This window comes from Platalea leucorodia, assembly GCF_965183815.1.
Source record: "Platalea leucorodia genome assembly, chromosome: 6".
NCBI classification, from domain to species: domain Eukaryota; kingdom Metazoa; phylum Chordata; class Aves; order Pelecaniformes; family Threskiornithidae; genus Platalea; species Platalea leucorodia.
This window is the reverse complement of record NC_138828.1, coordinates 34,081,153-34,104,801: the sequence shown is the minus strand read 5'-3', so window position 1 is coordinate 34,104,801 and position 23,649 is coordinate 34,081,153. Positions and strand designations below refer to the sequence as shown.

Sequence of the window (23,649 nt, the reverse complement as noted above, 5' to 3'; positions counted from 1 at the left end):
TTTTTTTTGGGTTTTTTTTTTTCAGTATAAACTTCAAGAGGCTAAAGAAAGAAAGTGCTTGAGAAATTTCAAGTTTGTTGACTAAGTGGGTCTTTGGTTTTTTTTTCTTTTTTTGCTTAATGTCCTTAGTCCTCCCACATATTTATCCTCTCTGTTAATTAGCTGCTTTCCTCCAGATTAAAAGTCTGCAATAAACAAAGTATTGTTGAGATTGCATCTCTCTAGGAAGGTTTATTCATCTCTTCTCCCTTTGAGAGCCCACAGAACATTAGTTGGTTTGATCAAGCATTTTATTAGCAGTGGGGGGAAGGTGGTTGAAACCACACCTCTCCCTCAGGCTCTACTCTACTAAATCAGCTTTTTAATTTCTCTCCGATAAATGGATACAAGTGGTAGGTCTTGATTTGGTACAGCATACCCATCTGAAATTAATTTAAATTATTTTAAAATTAATAACTTAGGACACTTGTCATGTTGAAAACTAAACGTGCATTTGTGTTTTCCAGTCTGAACAGCTGATCTACATTATAGTCTTCGGTCTTTTCTGGATCCAGGCTGCAATAGCTGGAAGCGCTTGCACTCTGTCTCTGAGAGCCAAAAGCCTGGGGTAGTTGTCTGCTAGGTCAGGTTTACAGGACAGAAGTGTTGTACTGCACACATCCCAGTAGAAATCAGCCCATGTTACCTGGTGGAAATGGGACATAAAGCAGTAAATTTTAGTTGGTAACCTCAAAAGCTGGGGCTACTAATGTTCTGAGCAACCTGCAGAAAGGAAACATGAATTGATCTGTTTTGTGTAAGTGTTTTTGTTTTGTTTTGTTTTGTTTTTTCTCTTAAAGCCTATAATTACAGAGCTAGTAGTTAGGTTGCAATGCAAGCCTTGACTTAAGTAAAAACTGGTTAAATAAAGTCCTTGCTACAAATACTACTTGCATTATAATATTAATCTTTCCTGCTGAAACTGTGCTGCAGAAAAGTATTTTAATTGGTTTCCAGTTTTGGGTAAAAAGGGGGATTATGTTTTCATAGAGGTTTTTTTCTAATGTCCTCTAAATTGATCAGTAATTATAAGCAGAGTTCTAAACAACTCCCATCTGTAGTGAGTAGTACAAAAGCATTATAATGTTTTGTGTCAACATACTTCTGGTTTAGAAAATGCAGATCCTAGTCCTGGTTCGCCTCATTTTTCTAATAGTATGGAAAACAATTTTCACTTTGCAATTGAGGCAACCAATTGCGTGTTGGTAAGAACAAGGAGTTAAGTGTGGGGAGAGTTGTTTCATGGGCTGGCATAAGATCCAGAAATTCAACAGTAGTCAATGATTTTAGTCTTCTGGCAACCTGATTGGAATGGGAGAAACAAAAATTATACTTACAGACTTCCCTACCAGCCAGTTGTTATTCCCTAAGAAAGTATCCAAATCTTTCAGTAACTCAGGTGCTTTGTTGGTCAGGATATCGTCAAATGCTTTTTTCTGGGGGAAGAATGAAACACAAAGATGCACACCAATGTGTAAGCACAGCAGGCAGCAAAATTGAACTTTTGGGGGGTTTCTTGTGAAAAAGAATGCTGAAATCTGAAAAATGCGACAGTCAAATCATTTGGTCTGACCCAAACCTTAGAGTACTCTCAGTTCTCTTCCTTTGGAAGAAGGAATGTGTTAACATCCGAGTCAGGATTAATATAGCAAACAGCAATTATTTAAGATAAGTAAGTAAAGAAATGTAGAGGTAATTGGCATTTGGATACCTGCAAAGGCGTACTATAGAATTTAGGAAAGCTGAGGTAATTACCCATGAAGTAGGTTAGATGCCCAAAACATGGCATTGGTGGCTCAGTGAGCCATGACTTAAGCCAATTGCTCCCTTAATGAACACCTGAGAGCTCCTGGATGCTGAGGCACGGTGTGTGGGGTGGTGCTGCTTGTTTATCTGCTAACGGCCACCCAGCAGCGGCAAGACAGGAGCCCTGCCATAGATTGGGAAGAATCCATCTATAAAATATATTCCAAATGTCTCACGGTCATTTTTTTGGGACTCTTTTTGAGTGTTACGTTTTTTAGTGTACGGGGTCTCAACTTTCCAGAACCCCTTAAGCTCAGTCTTTCTGTGCTGTCAGTCAGATGCTGGTCGGTTATCTTTCCTTACCAGCCCTTCATGTGTGAGATATGGAACCTGGGGTTTGAGCTTTTGCTGGGTTTATCTTTGAACTTTTATGTTAGCAGGCTCTTCTGCTTTTTTGTCTCTGCAGCAATGAGATTTGAGATGGTTGAAATATGTTTTTAAAGGCTGAAATCTGTATTGAAGGGTATGGACCTTAGTATTTGTATGTTAATGGGTGAAGGATGGGGTTGTGTAGGGTGGTGGCTCTCCGCTAGCTGTTTCCCATAGCAGAAAGTTTTAAGGCTGCTTTTAAAGGGTTAGCTGTTTTCTTTGGAGAGGGAAACTGTTTCTGGTTTTCTCTTCTCACCTGCATGGAAGCAATTGAGATTGCAGACTGTTGTGATCATCTGGTCTGACCCATGTAGCACAGTTTGGGCAGTTAATGTGTCTGGCCTAATTTTGGAGGAACGTACTCAGGCTTGGTTAAATAAGCACTGCTATACAGGAATGGAATTATTTCAACACCTTTGAAATTCAGATTAATGAAAAAAGAATAAAATTTAGAAGAGGGAGCAGCCTAAATGGTCTGAAAAAACGCAGGCTGAAGTAAAACCAGTATTTCTGCAGATGCGTTTGAAAATTAGACATTATTTTCTGCTGTCTGTTAAGAGCTTCGTAACTGAATGTTGTGACTGCAAGTAACAGCCAGAAGTCTGCAGTCCAGAAATTTCATATTTGTACCCTGTCATATGGCATTTCCTTTTTTTTTTTTTTTTTAGGTAAATTCCCCACCACGCCCACCCCCACCACCCCACCCCACCCCCCACCCCCCCCGCCAAAAAAATCCAAACTATTGTGTGATCATGACAGTAATGACCTTCCCCAACTACAGAAGTACACAGTCAACCCGTGAAGCTGGTGGGGACGTGACCAGGATCCACCTTCTGGAGTGGCATGACCCACTTGTCTCAACCCTGGAGGTCTCCAGCAATGCATGACAAAGATGATGTAAGGCCAGCTATTTTTTTGGGGGGTATAGGGTGAAGGGAGAGCCTGTACCTGGCACGGAAGGAGCTTCCGTGGGCAGCTTCTGTTCCCTTTACTGTGCTTGGTTTTTTCTTTGCTACTGGCTAGATAGCATAACACATCCTTTCATCCTTCTCTGAGGGATGGGTGTTCCTGTAACCACTTGTCAGGCCTAGGGAAGTTTTCTGACTTTACTGTGTGTAAATTACTTAACTCTGGCCCTGTGAGACCATAAGATGCCACTTCTACCACAAGGTGGTGGCAGTGAACCCGGGAGGAGAGAAGGAGAACGGCTAATAGTGAGAAAAATGTTAGAGATTCCCAGAAAGTAAGTTTCTCAATCTTCCTTGGCCCCAAAACACTCCCTTGCACACATACGTGAGTACAGGCATGTAAGGGTTGCCTGTGAACTCTCTTCCCTTTTAAATTAATCACTGGTGACATGATCTGGGCCCTTATTTTGGAGAAGTGCTTGAGTATGTGGTGGGACACATGCAGGCGTTATCATGGGAGTTTCCGTGTAGTGGAGTAGCGGTCCTGTGGCAGTAGTGCTCTTCTACACTAACACATTAGCAACAGTGTGGCTGTTCCTAAATGATTAAAAATCATGAGTCAACCTCCCCTCCTCAAAGGAGGAAACTTCAGGAAATCACGTGGAGATTAAGTAATTCACATTTTTGAATACTAAAACCTCCAGATACACTTTCAGATTTTCCCCTGCAAGATTTCAGAGCACTTTCATATCATTTCATTATTTAGTATTGGTTTTGGTCAACATTTTGTACTCTGTGGTTTCTGTAATAAGATACCCTAGGCTCTCTGAAATGTTACCTTTGAATAAATGGAAGGTGGCTGCGCTGACAGTTAATGGTGAGACCTGTTGTTACACTACCGCTTTCCTAAAAGGGTCAGGTCACCTGCTTGGGTCAGAGCTGTGCGGAGCCATTGTAATGCCGGAGTTAACTCATCCATCACCCTCTTCCCCAGCAGCTGATCTGCATGCTTGCATTTGGGGCTCTGGTGAGAGGGGCTGGACTGATGCCAAAAGAAAAAACCCAAATGCTGTAGGACTTGCCTGTAACTGTGTGTTAAAGTAGCCATGGCAGCGTGTTAGCCTGCCATCAGTATTTGCAGAAGCACCGCAGAGGACAGAGGTGGGGCTGCGGGGATCTGAAGAGCACGGCCTCAGTGACAGTAAGGGATGTGCTACCTCCCCTCTTTAGCAGTGCCTGCTGTCCTGCACCACCCTGGTAATTGAAAAGCGTTTGTCCCTGGCAGCTGAAGTTATTGAAGATTAATACTTACTAAAAGCCAAGTACAAATCAAGATACAGAAGGGCAAAAGGAAGATGGGACAGAGCTGTTAATCCTGTTCAGTTAAAAAAAAGGGAAAGATTTGCACTTATTCTGTTTGCAACAAGATACAGGTATTGCATGGTGCTGGCTGGGATGGAAGTGGCCTGTCTTTCCCCTTTGAAGAGCAGTTTGATGTATGCATGTATGGCATCCTGGATTCAAGGTGAACCAGTGAGGGGTGGCTCATAATGGCCTCGTCGTTGCTTCCACCAAGGGTGGGAAAAAATCTGGTGAAGGAGGAGGTGGGAGGGAGCAGAAGGCCTTGGCTGGATTAGCCTGAAGGAAGAAGCACAGAGCTCCTGCAGCTCGGCTTTGCTGAGGTGAGGTGATGGACCCCAGGGGTTGGCACACAGCAGTTTCTCCAGAGGAGATGCTCAGGTGCAGAGTCATGGCTTATGTGCTATCTTTTTTTAAACTAGTGATTGTCTTACTCTCACGTCCTGGTTTTTCTCTGCCCAAGGGAACAGCGTCATGAAATCATCTATGGTGTCCACAATGGCATCAGCTAGCGCCTGTTCCACAGGCGTCTGACCTGCCAGACCTGTGGGAAGCAAGCATATGAAGGGAGGTTAGAGACAGCATCAGCAGGAATTTTTGATGCCCCAAAGGTAAACCTTGTTCTTTGTGGACATTTCCATAAACACACATGCTCTCCGGGGCTTTTTTGATGCCAACAACGTGCATTTGACTCCTTGCATCCAGATGCAATCTGATCTACCTTTGCTTTCTTCTCTGTCCAGCCTCATATAGCCATCCGAGGTAGTGAGTTGTTCTTCCCACCACCTGAGCCCGTGGCCTGACTACTGCTTCTTTATCCTTCTCTCTGCTTTCCACTATCCCAGGACATTCAGTGAGGGTCAGCACTAATTCCTTTCTGTTAATCTTTCTCTATCCCAGCTTCCAATGTCCTTATCCATCTCATGGTCTTTCTGTTGCTCAACACAACCTCCAAAAGTGCCTCTGTGAAAGTCTGCTTCTCTTTCCCTCTGTCCTGCCTGTTCAGTCCCATTTTGAACCTTCTTGTGACATCCTGCTTTCTTTCGATTACTTCATGGTAATCAGGCACCTTAGCCAAACTTTGTCTTGTTTACAAATCTGCTTTCCTCCCCTGCTGTCTGTTGGCTTTCCTGCAGTCTTCTCAATGCTACTACTTTTTTCCCTCGCTTTTGTTCCACAGACCTGCGTTCATGCTTTCACCTCTGTGCAGGTTCAGGTCGTCCTTCTCTTCTTCTCTGGTTCTTTAAGCCTCACCTGGAAGCTCTGTGGCTCCCATAAACCATATGCCCTTCCTCTGCCAAGTCCTCTCCCTTACTGAAGCTTTATGCTTTTAAAGGAAAGGGATGTGCCTCTCCTTTTGGGCATCAAGTTCTGTGAGCCTTCAGTAAAGAGTGACGGGCACCTAAAAATGCCATTTCTTAATTTTAAAGGTTCAGTGACACATACGCAGACTTAGCAGCAGTAGCGAGTTTTCACTATGAATTTGAAAACATTTTTTTTCCCTGCTGTAGCTGACAGTGTGATTAACAGCAGAAGGAGAACAGCATGGCCTGAGTGTGCTAGGATTTGCCAGAACCCTAGCCTTTGTGGCTGTGGCAAGCCGGTGGAAAAGGGGTTGGGGGAATGCCTATGTCGGAACTTCAGACCGTAAAAGGAGCACAGCTCCAGATCGGCCTCCCGATAGGAGATGGGAGGGAGGCAGCGTGGGTGGAAGGCAGGCTTTCTCATCGTTTTTCATTACCAGGTGGACGCTCGTCATTCTCTTCTCTTGCAAGTAGTAGATCGTATCAAGGATGGAGTAAATTGGCAGGAACACAGTATGCAGACATGCCTGAAAATATGTTGTGCTAGTGCTTTGAAGAATAAGGCTTTGCACTTCTGCCTGTTTCCTCAGTTGAAAATGTGAGATATTTTGAAAGGCAGGTTATGTCTCTGTGCTCAGAGTGTAAAAAAAGTAGGATGCTACTTGCTTCCCAGCCCCCCACTTCAATTTGCTGATGTTCAGCACACCATGAACACGTCCGCCTTTGACCAGACCAGTTTTGCAGATGGTTTTGAATGACAGCTTGCTGACCTAAAGCAATCCTTGACTACTCTCTTTGATTACTTGCATTACTAAGTCTTATACCATTTTATCTAACTGGTCGAGGTCAAGTATTTCCATAGCATGTAAGTATTTAAAGATGCAAGTGATGTCACCATCTGATCTAATCTCTCTGCCAGCTCAGAATTGTTGCCTAAATCTGCTTCAGAGTGCTCTGCCTGCTGACTGTGATAATCTCTAATGCTTCCAAAACCTCCTCCTCCTGGTCATCTCTCTGGTTAGCCTGGCAGCTCAAAGTTTAGCTCCATGGAAAACTGGCCTGAGAGCCTTAGGGAAGCCACAGGTACATGCTTTCTGTCATGCAGTGACAGGTGAATAAAGTTTACTGGCTGGAGAAGTCAGCCCAAACTCCAGGCATTGTGTGCAGAGGGGAAATGCAATCAGACGTGACGGGGGATCATTTCTGAGTTTTCCTTTAGGCATATGCACTTACAGTGCAAATAACAAGCTCAGGCACGTGACTTCAGCTCTGAACATCGTAGCATTTCACACTACAGGTTGTTACTTTGAATCTTTTTTGTCTTTTTTTTTTTTTTTTTTTACTTTCTACATGACATTTGAGTGACACTCAACCCCGTTGTACAGCATCCTAGCAGATGCGTCTTGCTCTGTTTCTTCTTTCTGATCTTGGAACTGCAGGGGCTGTAGCCTGAGATCTCATCAGGATTGTCACAGCAGCCCCAACCCAGTGAGCAAAATTGGCAACAAATTATGGTAAGAAAGGCTGCTGAACATGGGCATGCCACCACACAGTGCTTTTTAAACCATCACTTTTTGAGTGGCACCTCTAATAGCATCCTATATGGTACACTGCATTGCTGTGGTCAGCACTTGGCGCTGGCAGACAAACTACAGATGCAACGAGAGGCTGATAACCGTTAGCTGTTTGTGCCTGGGAAAAGCATTAGCACCAGTATTGCCATGCTGATGTTGACTTCTGCTTGGCTGGGCTTGCCGAGCTGTTGGTTTGTTTCTGTTTTTGCTGTGGACATATTTTTCCTGAGCATTAAAGGTGGGTGCAGAACAGAGCAAGAAAATAATCAAACATGTGTTACCTGATTCTCTGGCAAGGTATCTTGCTATTGCCAGGCTCTGGTGAATGGTAACTCCATCTACTTCCAGAATGGGGATTTTGCCGAATGGGATAGCTTGGAGGAGAAAGAAGAAGAAAAAAAAAAAAAAAAAAAAAAAAAAAGAAAAAATGACCAAAAGTTAAATCATAGCCCTTAAAAGAGGGAGTCTGTAATAGTTGCACTTTTACCACTCAGAGGGTGTGCATTGCCATAGCACTTAAAAGTTTCACAGTATTTCTGTAGGGAAATGCATGGACTGAAAAAAAAAAAAGTAAGGTTAAGGATATAACCAGATTGCACTGCAAGAAGGTGACTGTAGCATAGAAACCAGGTATTGCATTTCCAATTTCCTAGCCTTGTGCTATAAAGGCTGAATGTGCCCCTAAGTATACTGAATTCCTTATGCAGGGAAAGTTTTCAGTGGAATCTTGGTTTTTCCTTCTCTTCCCTGCTTTTTCCTCCCCAGGAGAGTGACTGCCAAAGTTAAGCAAAGTACTACTCGAGATTCTGTAGTGCAGGATTCAGCTGTGGTATGAAGTAAGAGATTGGGTAAAGATGACAAAGATGCTTTTTCATTTACATTTATTTTAAATTCAGAAACAAGGATTCAGAGAACTATCTGTATTTCAGAACTTATATCGTGACAAGGCATTTCACTTGACAGTCATCGCCAAGAGACAAACGTAGCTTTCACACTGAACTGCAAATGCTAAGAAGATACTCAAATTTACTTGGCGTGGCTTGCATTCAAAAAAACCCTCAGTCAGTCATGGGGAAGAAGCCTCCACTTTAAGCACAGGGGAAGATAAACTAAGCAGGCATCATGGATATCTGTAAGAGAGTTTGAGATACGAAATCAATCTTACTTTTCAGTTATTAATTTAGTAGCATAATGTACATGAAAACTTGGATTGCTGTTTTGCCCCATTTTGGAGAAGCTGCTGGCATGGTATCAAATGGGGCTGGAACCTTGGAGCAAAGCTTAAGCTGGGAAAATCTGTCACGTTTAGGGTGGTGAGAATCTGCGTATGGGAACCCGGTGCTGTTCACCTTTAAATCTCTGCGTTTCAAGGGATGCTATTTCGAAAATTCCAAGTACATGATTGCAAGTGCTGGTCACAGCCAAATGCTTTGTACCCGACTTTCATGTGGATTACACTTTATGTAAATGATATGTATGCCCATCTTAAGACTGTCTTGCGATGTAAAAGGGCGGTAGTGGAAAAGTGAGAACATTGGCTACTGGAAACATGCGAAGTGTTTTCAAACCCCGGAGAGAGAACTGTCTTTATGGGACAGCTGGAATGACACTTCTACTCTATGAGATTTTTTTAGCTCTTAATGAAAAGGCAAAAATAATGAAACCGCATGCATTTGTGACCTGCTTACCAAGGCAACTTCATCAATGAAGAACACTGCCACGTGGCTCTGTGGTTTAGCCTGCAGTATGTGAATCACATTAGGTACAGAATCTTAGATGTCAAATCTGTATCTGCAAAATGAATTTGGCAGCTGCGCAAGACATCCAGAACTCCTCTGTGCATTTTTTTTTTTCTGCATCTGAACACAGTACTCGTAATACACTTCCCCCTGCCCAAGTTCAGCACACCGTGAAGCTGGTATAAATTTTATGCTGATGACTAGCAGAAGCAAGAGAGCTCAAAGAGCATTAGCTACTGTACCCCAGGGAGAAAGCATGCACTGCTAGTTGTTATCGAAATAATAATATACTTGTTGCAGGGAAGACTTCCTAAGTTTATTATCCAGAGAGCAGCAAGGTCCTGGCAAGTCCATGTATCGCCTCATTGAGAATCCAGAGAGGAAGCAATGCGTTCCCAAATGCTAAACTGAAAAGCTCTCCGGTTGTGAAAATGAGAAGCACCTTGGTTCTGTGCTGTGGACTAACGGTGCAGAGTGCCCTGAGCATCACTGCCTCCAAAGCCACAGAGCTGTGAAATAACGTTTGCTCATTCAGGATACCAGCGCATCTTTCAAGCAAGCATGAATCGAAGGGATAAGAGCAGGCGTAACTGCTGGACGTGCCAGTGTGGTCAGCCTACAGCCATCTTCAGATCCCCCCAGACCACACAAGGCTGTACACCAATGTCTGACAACAGGTACCAGCAAAATTGCAGCCAGCTCAGGAGCAATAACTGCTGCCCCTGAAGGAGTTAACCGGCCTTTTTTGGAGGCCACGGTAGGAGTGCCCCTGGGCTAATGCACTTTTGGCTAGGTCAATGTGACTAAGCCAGCCTCTGTAGCAATAACTGTCAAAACAGGATGATCGCCGCTCAGGTTGGGAAACTACAATTGCCTCATCTAGAAACAGAACAGACCATCTTCTGCTGTGTTTACATATGGGGGAAAGTCTAAAAGCCACAGCTTTGACTGATGTTTCATTAAGTTGGTCACTACAAGGAAAATGAAAGCTGGTTTGTTTGTATAGATATATATATATTTTTTTTTTTTTAAGAAACCCTTGATTACAACAAAAGGAGGAAGGCATCTTTCTGACAGTTGAGGAACATGGATTAAGGTGTGAAAAGCAGTTGGGTGGCAGATTGGTAGTAATCTCTCAAGTTCTGTTTTCCAGGAATCTGATCATTTCTGGATTAACTTCTTTTTTTTTTTTTTTCATAGCAGTCCACAGAATTCAAGAGAATTGTTATTCATTCCTTGAAAACATGAGTAGTGCCAACAAAATGCTTCCTCCTCAGTGCTGAGCTATTTTCTTAAGAACTGGTTATTCTTTCCTGGAAAAGAAACTGTGTTTATAATTAAAAATATACAAATACAGCATTGTTTTTTGTGCAATAGAAATATTCATATACTTGCATGATTCATAATGCAAGTATAAAATTAACAAATGAGAGGAAGTTTTATTGCACATTGTCCTGCAAGCCTTAAATGTCCAAAAGGCATTATACTTTGATTTATAATGAGGCTTGGGGTTCTTTTGCTAAGAGGCAGCATATGTATTGCCATCAATACTAAACAATGGACTATTTAAAGCATAACAGATGGCAAATGGGAGATGTTCCTTCCTTTCTTGTGTGTTCAAAATACCACTTGATTTTTTTTCTTATAAAGAACAGGGGGGGAAAAAATGTAATTTGAATATAAATGTAGGTTTGTGTTTTCTTGCTGATAGAGTGTATGTATATGATTATACACTGACTTTTGTCGAGTGTTAAGTTAATAAGCCGTAAATGAGTGCAATTCTGAGAGGTCTGAAGAAAGCACACTTGTGCTGTGCAGATCATTGTGAAAATCTGTAATTTCTTCTTGGGTGCAGGGCATGTTATTCTTGCACACCAGAAAGTACGGCAGATATCCAAGCTGCTTTACAGCTGAAGAAAATAGCAAAGAACAGTCAAGGGGCAGAAAATATTTATAATACATCTCCTCTGTATTGGAGGAAAAGGTATAATGGCTTATAAAGTTGCATTTTCAGTCTGGAAAAGTTTAGGAAAAAACAAATCTCCTTGCCTTTGAAACATTTTTATCCAAAATTCATGTAACAAAACCAAAGTTTTTAGTAACCTGCAGTGAAGTATCTTTTTGCTCTTATAACTTAAAAGAACAGTTTCCTGTATTGATAAATTCATAGCAAAACCAGGAGATTGATTGTATATATATGTTTGGCTGTTGTGGGCAGGAATATGTTCCCTGTGAAAACTGGAGACTTACTTTTCCAAGGGGAGAAGAGGTGGGTGGGTTTGTGTCACGCAGTTCATCCTAAGGAAGGACACAAAGAGCCTTCACACTGAATGGGCGCAGTTTGATTGCTGGAGGCAAGGTCAGCGTTTGACAAATGACCTCAATGTGGCCTCTAGACACCTTGCCCGTAGCCCATTTTTTGAAGAGCAGCAAAAACCACAGCCAGGCCAGCTACTCAGGGGCTCCAGACTACAACAGAAAACCATCTGTCTGCACATGAATTTAAGCAGTGTTACCCTTAGACTCACGGATATGGGCCTCTGTGGCTTGCTTTGAGCCTCCTGTGGTGCTTTTGGCCCTAGCTCTGCTCATTGACAACACACGTTCAAGGAACCTCTGGGGATGTCCAAATGTGCCATGCGTATAAGCATGGTATTAAAACTGCGAAATTTTACACGGTTTTGGTGAAAGGCATGGTTCATGCGACTCCAGCTGAACAAAGCACATAGGTCGGTTCCTGCCAGGCTCCTACATTAGATGAGCAAGTGAAAGAGGAGCCACATGAAGCTGGAGTGTGAGAGGGAGCTCATTTGGGTAGAATGAGGGTTGTGGGGGCAAATCATGAAACAACATGCGTTGGAGAGCAACTGTGAATGAACACTTAAGCCAAAGTAGTGTAGACTGGAAGGCTGTGCATGTCACTTTGTTAGTTTTTCTTTAACCTTGATCACTTAGGGGGCTGCTTCATACTTACATCAGTTTATACCCTTGTGTATCCATATGGATGTCCTCTTCGTGTTTTTCAAAACAATGTTGTCTTGCAAAGTTTCCAACTCCCACTTGAGCAAATACATTTTAAGAAGGGAAACCAGAAAAATCTGTTGCCGTCATCATACAAACAGCGTAATTTCTCAGATATACACAAAATATATGACCTTTCTCTTTTAGTTTCTGCTTGCTTTGTTGCTCGTCTGGAGTAGAAGGCACTATGAACACTTGTGTTGATTTCCAGATTTAGGTTGAAAACTCACTGAAAAGAGGAATGGGGTTTTTAAAAAGCATGCTGTTTGGATAACTAAACCTGTAGTCTTCTTTAAAATGAACTTTCATCAGCAAAATGCTTTTCCTGTTATCTTCATTATTCATTGTTTTTAGGATTGCATGCTGGAATGAAATCTGCACAGACTTTACACTCCCCATGAAGAAAACCTTGACAGAGGGTGAGTGTAAGTTATCAGACTGATCTGCAGTCTCTCTTCTCATTTTAGGAAGGACGCACCGAAGTATCTGTGCAATGTTTAGCAGTTGGATGAATTCCTTTTAATACATACTTTAATTGTTGGCTTTTGTGACTAGAACTGTGACGTTTATATCATCTCTGGATACTAAGCAGGGCAGATGAGGCCTGATTTGTGTTAAAAGCAAGGACATCTGTATAAATTCTCTCCATCCTGTGAAGTCCCTGAGGACTGTGATAACTGTTTCCATCCTGGCACACCTGCAGGTTCTCAGTAGTGTTCAGGCCTTCCCTTTGACCATGAGCTCCTTGCTCATTCTCCTGGGCACGACCCAATGGATGGTGCTCATGTGGGCCTGTTTCTCTGTCAAGGACAGGGAGGGGAAACAACACAGAGCTGAACACAGTTTTGTCCAAGCCTGGCAGCTAGGCTGCTTGGCTGCTGGTGCAGAGAAATCAGAGCTTAGTGCTGTGCTATGCTTCTCACGGCTGTTATCCCCCAGCCACTGAGGAGTCCCTACGCAGATACAGTTTTTGATTTTCTCCTTCCTTTAGCTCTTTCTTAATTTTTCACTCATCTTAACTTCTTCATTATTCTTTTCCTTATCATCTCTGTTCTTTCCTCCCCACATTTATCCTGACTCACCTCAGCTTTGCTCCCAGATGTCAGTTCAGGTTCCCCTATTTCCCCTGAGTTGACTTGCTCTTCCCTATGCTTCCTCCTGCCTGTACTGAAATCATCCATAGCCTTGATGCTAAGCAGCCTGTGTTTAAGCACTTGATTGTTCCTCAAAACCTGAATAATTAATGGTTTTGCAATCAAGCAGCTGAGATTGATGCCATAGTAAGGCAGCAGGATTGGTCAAAGATAGGGGAAAATGAATGTCACAGCCATGCTTCTTACTGCAATATCTCTGTCAAAATAAGTTCTCCTTGAGAACTAACCGTAACTGCTTTTCCTTTCCATTCATATTTAAATTGGATCATGAGAAACAAATATGTGAGATACTTTGCATCTTCCAATAAGAAGTATAGGAAAGATGCATTTTTTTGTAAGGCTGACAAAGGAGCAAGGCCTCTGGGAAGTGATTGGCCTGGAACTGGAGGCATCCAGAATCTGTATCTTCTAGAAAGGGATGACCAGGATGGTGCTTTGATCTAACCTCACCCGAACTTTAGTGCTGTAGCTATTACAACTCATATTCTCCTTGGAAATTATTGTTAAGGCCTGCTTTTTACCCAAAGACAGCTATTTACACATCTTAGCTAGAGCTACACAGCAGCAAGTCACTCAGGAAACAGGACAACTGCTCCCTTGAGGAATTCTTGTCTGCTGTCAGGTGCCTCTCAAGATTTATCTATTCTCTTGGAAGTATTTTCAGTGCAATAATTAGTCTGTCAAGTTTCCTGAGGACCTTTCAAACACCATTCCACCCCTCCTAAACAGTTTATGGGACGTTTACAGCCGTCAGTGCAATGAAAGCATCCTTTGCTATGACGATAAAGTCTGTGTAATTGCCATTGCGTCAAATTCCCTGAATGAGCCACAGAAAAAAAGCTGTTACTGCACGCTAGCCTAATATCTCAAGGGGATGGTAATTTTGTGCACCATTACAGTGGATTTTCTGCTATATCATGACTTATGTCAGTGCAATGATGCTTTTTGTGAGGAGCCTGTTATGTGGCAATATAGATCTTGAATGAGTCTGTTATGTGATAGTGTATAGATCTTGAATTGACTACCGTTTAAATGGTGGCACGGTCAAGTCAAAGTCTGTTCAAAAGGAAACGTAAAATGTGAGTTTGTTTACTTATTTAGATAATTATTGTCTTACATAGAGTGAAGGGTCATGTAAAGCTGCTACTTGATCTTTGTCTGTTTTTTAAAATTCTGTGCTAAAGCTAATCAACGCTAATACTTACATACTAGCTTGCTTAAGCTTGTTTATATTATAAACTATTATAAACTACAATCCTTGCCTGAAATCAGCAACTGGAAAATTTGCCAAAGACGATCTGATTAGTGACAGAAGGGAAAAAAAGAAATGTTGAAATATAGAAATTTTCATTTCAGAGTGTATAAGCCAAATGACACAGGTTTTTATGTTATAATATGCCTCCCTCTTGTATAAAAAAAAGCACCACTTAGGTGTAAACAAAATCAAGTGAGACAGTATTTTTAGGAGTGAGGAGTTACTTATTTGCCTGAAGGACCATTAAGACTACAGCTTGCTGGGGGGAGCCACATGAAAAATGCCGAAACAAACAAGGAAACCCATCACACACTTCAGTCCAGGTCAAAATTAAACTTTCAGCAGCTGCAAGTCTGCTTTCTAAACGGCCTTTCTGCACATTAGTCTCAATGCACACGTTTTCTATTTTCTCATCAATTTTACGGGAGAACTAAGAAATCAATCTTTTCTTCAGAACAATGACAGTATTTTCTGGCTTATAGTGTATGATGATTTGGCTGGGAGGTTGGTATTTGTTGCAAAACCTTACTTTAATTTTGTGAAAATTGATGAAGTAAACCTCTCCTCTGTGCAGAGACCTGACTCCTTTTGCTCTTAGACAAACTTGCATTCTTTGACTTGTTCCCTTAGTAACTCAAGAAACATGAAGTTCTCTCCTTGTCCAAACTTCTTCCCTAAGTATTTTTTTCTTTATCTTACTTCTCATACTTGAATTTTTTAAAAAGAGGGACATTATGTTGTGCTTGCAGACTCTGTAGTCAAAACTGGTTTCAGATCTTTCATAGACAAGTGGGTAAATGCAAACATGGTGTATGTAAGTGTGCATAGCAATTTGTCTGGTATTTCTTAATCTCCCTTCAATATATAATTATGTAATTGGTTCAATTAATTGGACCAATTTTAATGATTTTTGAGGATTGCAAAATAAGTGGTGTACAAAATTGCTATTACATTAGCTGCTGTTACATCAAATGGAGCTGTAATTCCCCTTATCATTGCTAAACACTTACCACCCTTTGGTTTTCACCAGGATGAGACTGACTGGAATCTGCTACTTTATTTCCTCTTTTTTTTTTCTTTTTTTTTTTTTTTTCCAAGTAGACCCAGTCCAGGCAAATGGGGAGAAAAAAAAATCCTGAGCTTCATAAGAAAGATCCGAATACAGAATATGAATAGCAGTAGTGTAGAAGATCTCTCAGCAGAGTGAACTATGCCTTTGTATGCACAATGGGTTGGATGGATCCTCTCATTTCATATTTACTGTTAAACACAGCAGTAATTGAACTTTTTTGGCAAGGATTCTGTTACTTGCTTTCCTGAGGACTGGTGCCTTTTCCTCTTCAATCCCTGCCTCGACAGAGGGAGCTGAGGCACATTTTGAAAATTCAGGATAGTAGAGAATGCAAGTGGTTTGTTTTCCTTATGGCGAATGGTGCATCTCTGCTCTATGCAATATTGTTGTAGCGTTAAGACGCACAAACCCTATACCACCTAGTCTCTAGCTAGGAGACAACCATTTCTTGTGTTGAGTCATGGCCTGCAAAGTCCGTGTTTAGGTAACTTAGGGCAGACTGGAGCAGTGGCTATTGCTCTTATTGTACAGTGTAAGGTTGTTTGCTGCAAAGCTCTGTTGCTACCTTTTATTCAGAGTGTTGCTGAATGATTTGCCTGTGGGAGATTACTTTGTCTGGAAATACCATGAGTAATGATTGATTGCTTCACAAAGGAGGAGGAGGAGGTAGTCATCAGTTAGTTGATCTCCAGGCAATTTCCTTAGCAGCATTACATTGTTATGCATACAAACAAGATACCTTTACTCTTGTTTTAGTTGACAAACCTCTTAACTTGCATATTGTCTGCAATGCAGATGCCACTGGTGGCAAATGCCACCATTACATTGGTGCTTGAGCTACGATTCAGGGAGCTTTCCAGAAGCAAAAGTTTAGCATCCTGGTATGAGATGTAATAGCTCTTTCAGACATGCATCCAACTATTTCTTTGTAGGTGCACATTTTCCTGGCCAATTAGCATGATACATTCCAGTTCCCATCCACTGACTGAATGACTGTGTGTCTACAGAAGTCTGAAATTCAAAGAACTCTTAGGCCAGCATAAATTTTGCACAGATGATTTCACAAATCTGAGAGCAGCAGCTCCCACATTTTACTAAACTTCTTATCTGCTTTGGAATTTCATCTAGGGATCAGTCATAGGAGAGGCGGCTATGAAAGGCTGTTATGCAGAGAAAATGAAAAATCTTAACTAACCCTTGGTAAACCTGCTAACAGACTTTTCACATCACAGAAAGAGAAACAAAGACATCCAAAGGTTAAATGACTTAACCAACATTCATTAATGCAGCAGATACAGCTACAAGCTGTACGGTTTAGGATTTCTAAGGTGCCTCTGCTTGCAGTGTTTTGGTGGTAATGGCGTTGCAGCTGGGCATAGACTGTAGTGAATAAGTACTGTACCTATAAAGCCTCATTGGGAGGTTCATGATGTGAGCACTGAAGAAAAGCATAGGAAGGATTTTCCTGCATTGTTTCTTGCACTGGCTCGGACGCTGGGGTCATCATCAATATTCAAAGAGATGCAAAGCCTTTACCTTGTCTGATAGATCTGCTGTTAGAACATCTTGTCCTAGCATATGAATGCCTCTGTAGTCTTTAAGTCACTACTTATGCTTTGTCTTTTTAATTTTTCTTACTTAAAAATCAGTATGCAAACCTCTACATAGAATTATACTTTGCTAATATTCTCTGAACTTTGTTTCAGGACGTAAGTGGATGTGTGTACATGTGAGCACGTGAGTAGTTAAGCATGAAAAAGGCCTATGCAGAGCTTTCTTCAGTTTATCTGAATTCTCAATCTCACCTTTAGTTTCTACCCTGCTTTCCTGAGAATTGCAGTGGGAGAGAAATAAGCTATACCACATGGTCAACAGGCTTAAGTTCTTACAAAGAAAAGGTTTCAGAGTCAGTCATCTGTAAATGAAAATAGCCTGTTTCCATTGCTTCATTTACACTGCGCTCTGTGCATTGTTAGCCAATGTTTTCTAGATTTGAGCACCACAGATGGCTTCAGCTGCCACTTGGAGAGCAGCAGTGCTTGAGTATTTGTCATTCAAGTCACTGCGAACATTATGGGAAAGACCAAATTTAACTGCACTCTACAAGAATTTGGTAGCCCACTGGCTGGGGTTAGTAAAAGATGTGAAAGCCTATCAAGAAACATTGCTTGATTAATAGAAATCACCTTGTGCATTAGTTGTGCCTTTTCCCCAAACTAAAGTAGTTATTCTTCATTCTGAATGTGAAAAGTCATAGCCTGTGTAGCAAAACATGGGCCAAATCCATGAAATGAAGACAGATATCTCTGATTTCATATTCCCAGTCTCCAAACTCGATCTGTTTCATTTAAACTAAGGCTAATTTAATGAACAGAAATAACAAATAGCTTTAATAGCTGGAAAGACGTTACTTTAACTGAAAAACGTGAAATGGATGGGGTATAGTAGCCCGCAGAGTACTCTTGGAAGGGCTGGTAAGGCTTATTCTTAGGAACAATTATTTTCTAGCACCTCTTTTGATCCTTTTGTTTTCTCTCTGCTATATCAACTGATTTCATTTGTTTTCTCACATCACTTCCCTCTCTGAAGCCCTTTCTGGTTGCAAAGGAGTGACCTTCTTGACACTTATTTCCAATTTGGCTTTCTAAAACCACGGTGAAGGCTGCAGTGTGGTCTTTGAGACCAAATGCTCCAAAGAAGCTGAGAAGATTAGTATGCATTTGGTTAGCTTTAGACAGAGAAAAGCTGAACTGAATTGATGAGAAGTAAAAGCCCAGCTGGATGACAGCAGGTAAGTCATTTTAGATTATCTGAAGATTTGGATCCGGACTTCTGAGAGAGCATCAGGAATGACATTTTGGCTGTCTAGACAATAAAATTCCCCCAGGCTTAATTAAAGCCAGGAATTAAATGTATTTCTGCTCATGAAACATATAGGTACCTCTTCAATTGCTTTGCCTTTTGACAGCATTTCTAGCAGAGCTTTGGATATAAGATCCCGTGCTACGTACTTGGTTTGATTTTGGGCCAGTCTGCTGCTTCTATCCTGTGGTCTTCATACTTCTTGCCCGAATAGGCAAACAGGTAGCGGCTGATTTCTGCTCGTCCTCGCAGATTGAAGTATGTCAACTTGTACTGTGGCATGCTGGATCCCTGAGAGGGAAGACACGAGGTTGCTTTAGATATGAGTAACTCAACTCCTTTTTACAAAAGCGCACCATATGCTTGTTTTTGAAAGACATGCTTGTACGATGCAAGGGACATACATATTGCACTAAGCCATGATGTGTTGTTCTTTGCAATCATTTTTCTGCATTTGTCAGCCACAATATTCAGACATGGACAATGACAGTTAAACCTGCAGTTCCTCCTTGTGTATCTCCAGAAAGATGGCTTGATTTTTTCCACCATATTTAGAGCTTTCACCTTTCATTTATTTTTCTTGTGACTCCAAAGTCAGGTCATTTTTATGAAGTGTTTTTCAGAGTGCAAATCTAAAATCATGTACTGTAACAGAAGATAGTTGCTGTCTTGAGCAGCAATTTTGTTCAAGCCTGCCCTGCTCAGTCTCTGCTGCTTATGGAGACCTTCACCCAAGACCAAATAATGAGAATTGCCAAACTGTTGTGATTTTTCTCATTGACTATTACCCTAGTTGTGTAAGTAATTGACCCAAGTTATTTTAGAAGGAAAATTTGCTATGGAAACCAGTCTGCACTGTTGTTTTGAGAAAATCATCATCAAATTCTCTTGTACAGAAGTCAAAAGAAAACTTGAAATGACTTTGTTCGGTTTTCGTGTGTTTTTTTTCCTTCAGTTCTAGTTAGAAATCATGTAATAGGAAGGCTCTATTTGTCGGTGTAACAGGCAACAAACGAAAATACTCGTGAGTTTGTACAACAAGGATGGTGCAGGATAGGTGAACAACTAAGGCCACTTTAAACCAAAAGTAAGCTTTTACACTCTGCACACATAGCACCTTAACAAAAGAGATCTATGAGCTCAGATGAGATTTAATTGTACTGGCTAAAGGAAAATAAAATAATCTTCCACCTCCTCACCCAAAGCAAAATCCATTCTCATTCTGGCCTTAAAGTAGACCTTGCATGTCATTTAGCATTCTTTTATATCAATCAGATTCAGAGCATTACTAATAAAGCTCATCTGCACTAGGAAAGAAAGGAAACTTTTTTTTTTTTGTGAGTAAGTGCTAATACATAACCTTGCAATAAAAACAGCCCCCTATTTAGTCATCTGGCCTTTGAAAACATATGCTTGAGGGCAGATGTATCATCAGCTTTCACTTTAGAGGGAGAGGCTCTTTGTTCAGACACTGGGAAAGATTGCACTTAACTCACACTGAAAAGAGCAAACTACCTTTGCCACTTTCTCCTCAAAAGTCAAAACATCTATTTTCTGTCCTCAGAGTAGCAAAGGCAAAAAAACCAACAACAACAAAAACCCCAACCAAACAAGCAAACAAAAAAACAACCAAAAAACCACAGCAAATGAGCACACTGGCTGCTGCTTAATTTATCGTGCAAGTTCCCTGTGTCCCCTGCAGCACACAACAGGGTCAGAAGAGATTATTAATAAATGGAGATTTTTCACAGCTGATGGCTGTGAGCAGAGATGGAGAGTTACCAATGGAGATATCTACAAGTGCTTCAAAACAAAGACACCACTACAATTATATTTTTTTTTAAGTCAAGCAAGTGTGTTCCTTTGGACTGTATAAAAGAGGGAAGCTGCAGGCAAAATGAGTTACATTAGGATGTGATTAGTTTTCTAGCTGTGTTAATTACCAGAAAATACATTTGTCTGCAGCTCACAGATTACAGGTGTAACTGTTTCTTTCTCTAAGGAGAGAAATTTTGACAATTCCAAATTTTTCAAGCATGTTTTAGGTAAGTGGCAAAACTTTGCTCCTCTATTTTCAAATTTTGTGCCCAGATTTATTACTTATTATAGTTTATTGTGCCTATATAATAATACTATATATTATTATACTTTATTATTTATTTATGCAGGATGAGTTTGGATTATATGTCTCCAAAGTTAATGTAAGGAGAGAGGATGCGACTTAGTGATTTGGGAGTAAAAGGGGAAAAAACCCCCACTTGATTCTTACTTTCCAATTTTTATAGAGGCAAGCGAATACTACTGATTCAGTCTGCATTTGGAGAGTATCCAACCTTTAACATGCAAAACCCACAGTGTCTACTTCCCTTCTTTAGGGGTGTCTGCAGAGCTTTTTTCATAAACAGCAATAGAAGTTCCAGTGCCCTGGACTTACTACACTGCTCACACGTGGCTACAGTATCTCAGCTACCTGTAGCCCGCTTAGCCCTGTGTTAGCAGAAAGTTGTCGATAGCCGGGAGGCATTTAAAAGCAGAAGAACAGAAAATTTTAACATATAGTCATGAGGAAGGCAGTAGACAGCTATATATAGAGCGGGCTGAAGATGAGTGAAGCGTAACTTTTCTGGTGGCGAGTGTTTTGAAAGAGTCTAATTCTTACTGTGGGAGAACTTTATATACAAAGACATGTATAATCAGGAGTAATGAGGTGATGTAAAGAAAAGGGAATTTTGGCTGAAGATCAGGAAGTCTTTCTGGCTGTTGTAGTAGACTGGGGAATATTTTGGTCTGTCAAGGAAGCAGTGGAAACTATTGTTTGAAAGGTCTAAAGCAAAGCTAAACAAATTTGTAAAGAATACACCATAAGGAGTAATCAAATATTTGCAGTGCTGATGCACATTTCAGCTTATGATTTTTTTTTCCATCTGTGAAGAAAAAAAACCCAACCCTACAAGGAGTTTACCAAAAATACTTGACATTTTAAAGACCTCTATAACCTTACTGTAAGCATGTTTTTGTAAATGTTTGTAGGTTTTATTTTTTATTTGTATTCATTGTGAAATGTCAGGAGTAGTGCTTCCCAAACAATTACAGATACATTTCTAAATGAAAGAAATGGTTGTGTTCGAAATAGCTTTTTGCCAAACATACAAAGTAAGTTGTTGTTTTTTTCCTTACGTTCCGCTACCTCTTTTTCCCAGTGTGTTTTGTAAAGGAATGGATCATGAGGAACAAATTAAAACCATTAAAAAAATGTCCAAAATTATTAAATGACTGAAAAATGTCACGTCTAGGGGTAAAAGGTCTAAACTGGGTCTTCGAGTTTGTGCTTTTTTTTGGGGGGGGGGGGGGGGGGGGGGCGGGGCGGGTGCAGGGGAATCTTACAACTATTTAAAATTATTTCTTTTTTTTTAGGTTTAGTCATGGCCTAAAATTACTGGAAGATGTTGGTGGGTGGAGGACCCTAGTGCCCAGACTTGCAAACATTTCGCTACCTGCTTAGTACTATTAAATCTGTTTGGGTGAGTTTGTTGAAAATCCAGGTGCGTATAAATGCAGGAGGGGGCTGATTTACCTTCCACCAAAAAATATGTCATCTAAGCAGTGTTTTTAAAATTTCTAAAGTGATGAATACGTGTCCGGGACCCACCCATACACCTGCCCTGCCCTACATTGACAGAGCCCGTGGAAACCTCAGCCCCAGTTTTATCGCATACAACTTTCAAAGCAGTGAACTGAACTAGTCTAAATTTATTATTAAATTAGCTTTAGTACTTTAAAGTTGTTGACCCGCTTAGCTGATTTTCTAGCTTTCCTCTGCGGCTTTCTTAAAGCCAGCTTAACTGGCTTTAACATACCTTTAAACAGAAGATTAGTGGATCTTGTGATTAAATTCAACTTTTGGAGCTGCTCAGCAACAAAATGAAACAGAAAATCTGAGAGAAGGTCAAATATGTGTAAGAGGTGGCATCCTCCATGTTACTCATGAGTCAAAATTCAGGTTGAAGTGACAAGCGTCTCAGACATCTTAGGAAAGATTTCAAATAATTTAAGACTCTTCGTGTCTTTATGGAGATACTGTATTACCTGATGAATTTGGGATGCTTTTATTCCAGTTGAAGCAGGACCAAGCAATCAATTTGAAAACTTCAAGCAAGATAGAGTGATAAAACAGAGCCCAGGAAGGAATCAGTGTCATTTCCTGAGAACTAAAACACTGAATTTCAGATAGCACTAGTACAGAAGACAAAAAGCACTGGCAGACTGGAAGCTGTATGAACACACTGGGAAGATACAGAAGCAAACAGTCCCGGTGTCTGCAAGGTGTGCAATACTTTTTCTTTTACTGGATGATAGTGTATGTGTCCCTGCTTTGTTTTAAAGGGTGAATCACAAGCGCACCGCCTGCATTTCGCCTACTCAAGATGAGTTTCTGATGTGTGCCCAGTGCAACCCAGAGCAGGCTGCCTCTGCCAGCCAGTGCACAGTCCTGCACGCCCAGCCTGAGCCTTTGCCCCGTAAAAGTAAACACCAAAACTCTGCTGGACTTTCTAGAGGAACAGCGTTTCATCTCTGTTTTGGAAAAATCCAGCCCTCAAAGTAATACAAGGAAATACTCCTCAGGATAGTAACAGACACCAAAACCTGGATGCAGATACTCAGTATGTGAATTCAGAAAACAGAAACAAAAGGCAGCACTTTGTTTCATTTTCTTGGATAGGGTTATTAATATTTGAGGTGACAGGCAGCAGAGAGCTTTTTCCTGAGCTGGGGGCAGAGAGGGAGAAACCAGCTAAGTTGAGCTATTTGTTCAGAGCCATCCAAAGTCTGACACAGGATCTCATGGTGCAAAGTCCTACTTAATTGTACTCCGCACTGTGAGAAATTAAGGGTTTTCTTGCCTTAAGGTTTCATCATTGTTAGAGGATTTAAAAAAGCCCCACTCTTCCCTCCAGCAAGCAAGACCGGTAGGGTTGGGTTAAGGTTCATCCGGGTATTTCTAAAAATCTGGGACTCAAACTGTCTGCCTGGAAGAGACGAGGCATTGCACTATGTGTATATTTAACATGAGGGTTCTTCCTTAATTTAGGAGTCACTTACGGAAAGCACCACAGCTAGCACCTGACACAATGCTGCCCCGGCCATAGGCCTGCCAAAAAGGGGAAGCTGGAGGTCTTGGCTGCCTGG

The 23,649-nt window shown here is 41.2% G+C and overlaps 1 protein-coding gene across 1 annotated transcript; it reads right to left on the bottom strand.

Moving 5' to 3' along the window:
• Positions 1-520: 520 nt before the first annotated feature.
• On the bottom strand, positions 521-18,744 carry HPGDS (hematopoietic prostaglandin D synthase; the record flags this gene model as incomplete). Its single annotated transcript, XM_082315023.1, has 5 exons — positions 521-685; positions 1,377-1,475; positions 4,916-5,025; positions 7,641-7,733; positions 18,612-18,744. The coding sequence occupies 5 exons, from the start codon at positions 18,742-18,744 to the stop codon at positions 521-523; spliced, it is 600 nt and encodes a 199-aa protein (XP_082171149.1).
• Between the last annotated feature and the right edge of the window lie 4,905 nt (positions 18,745-23,649).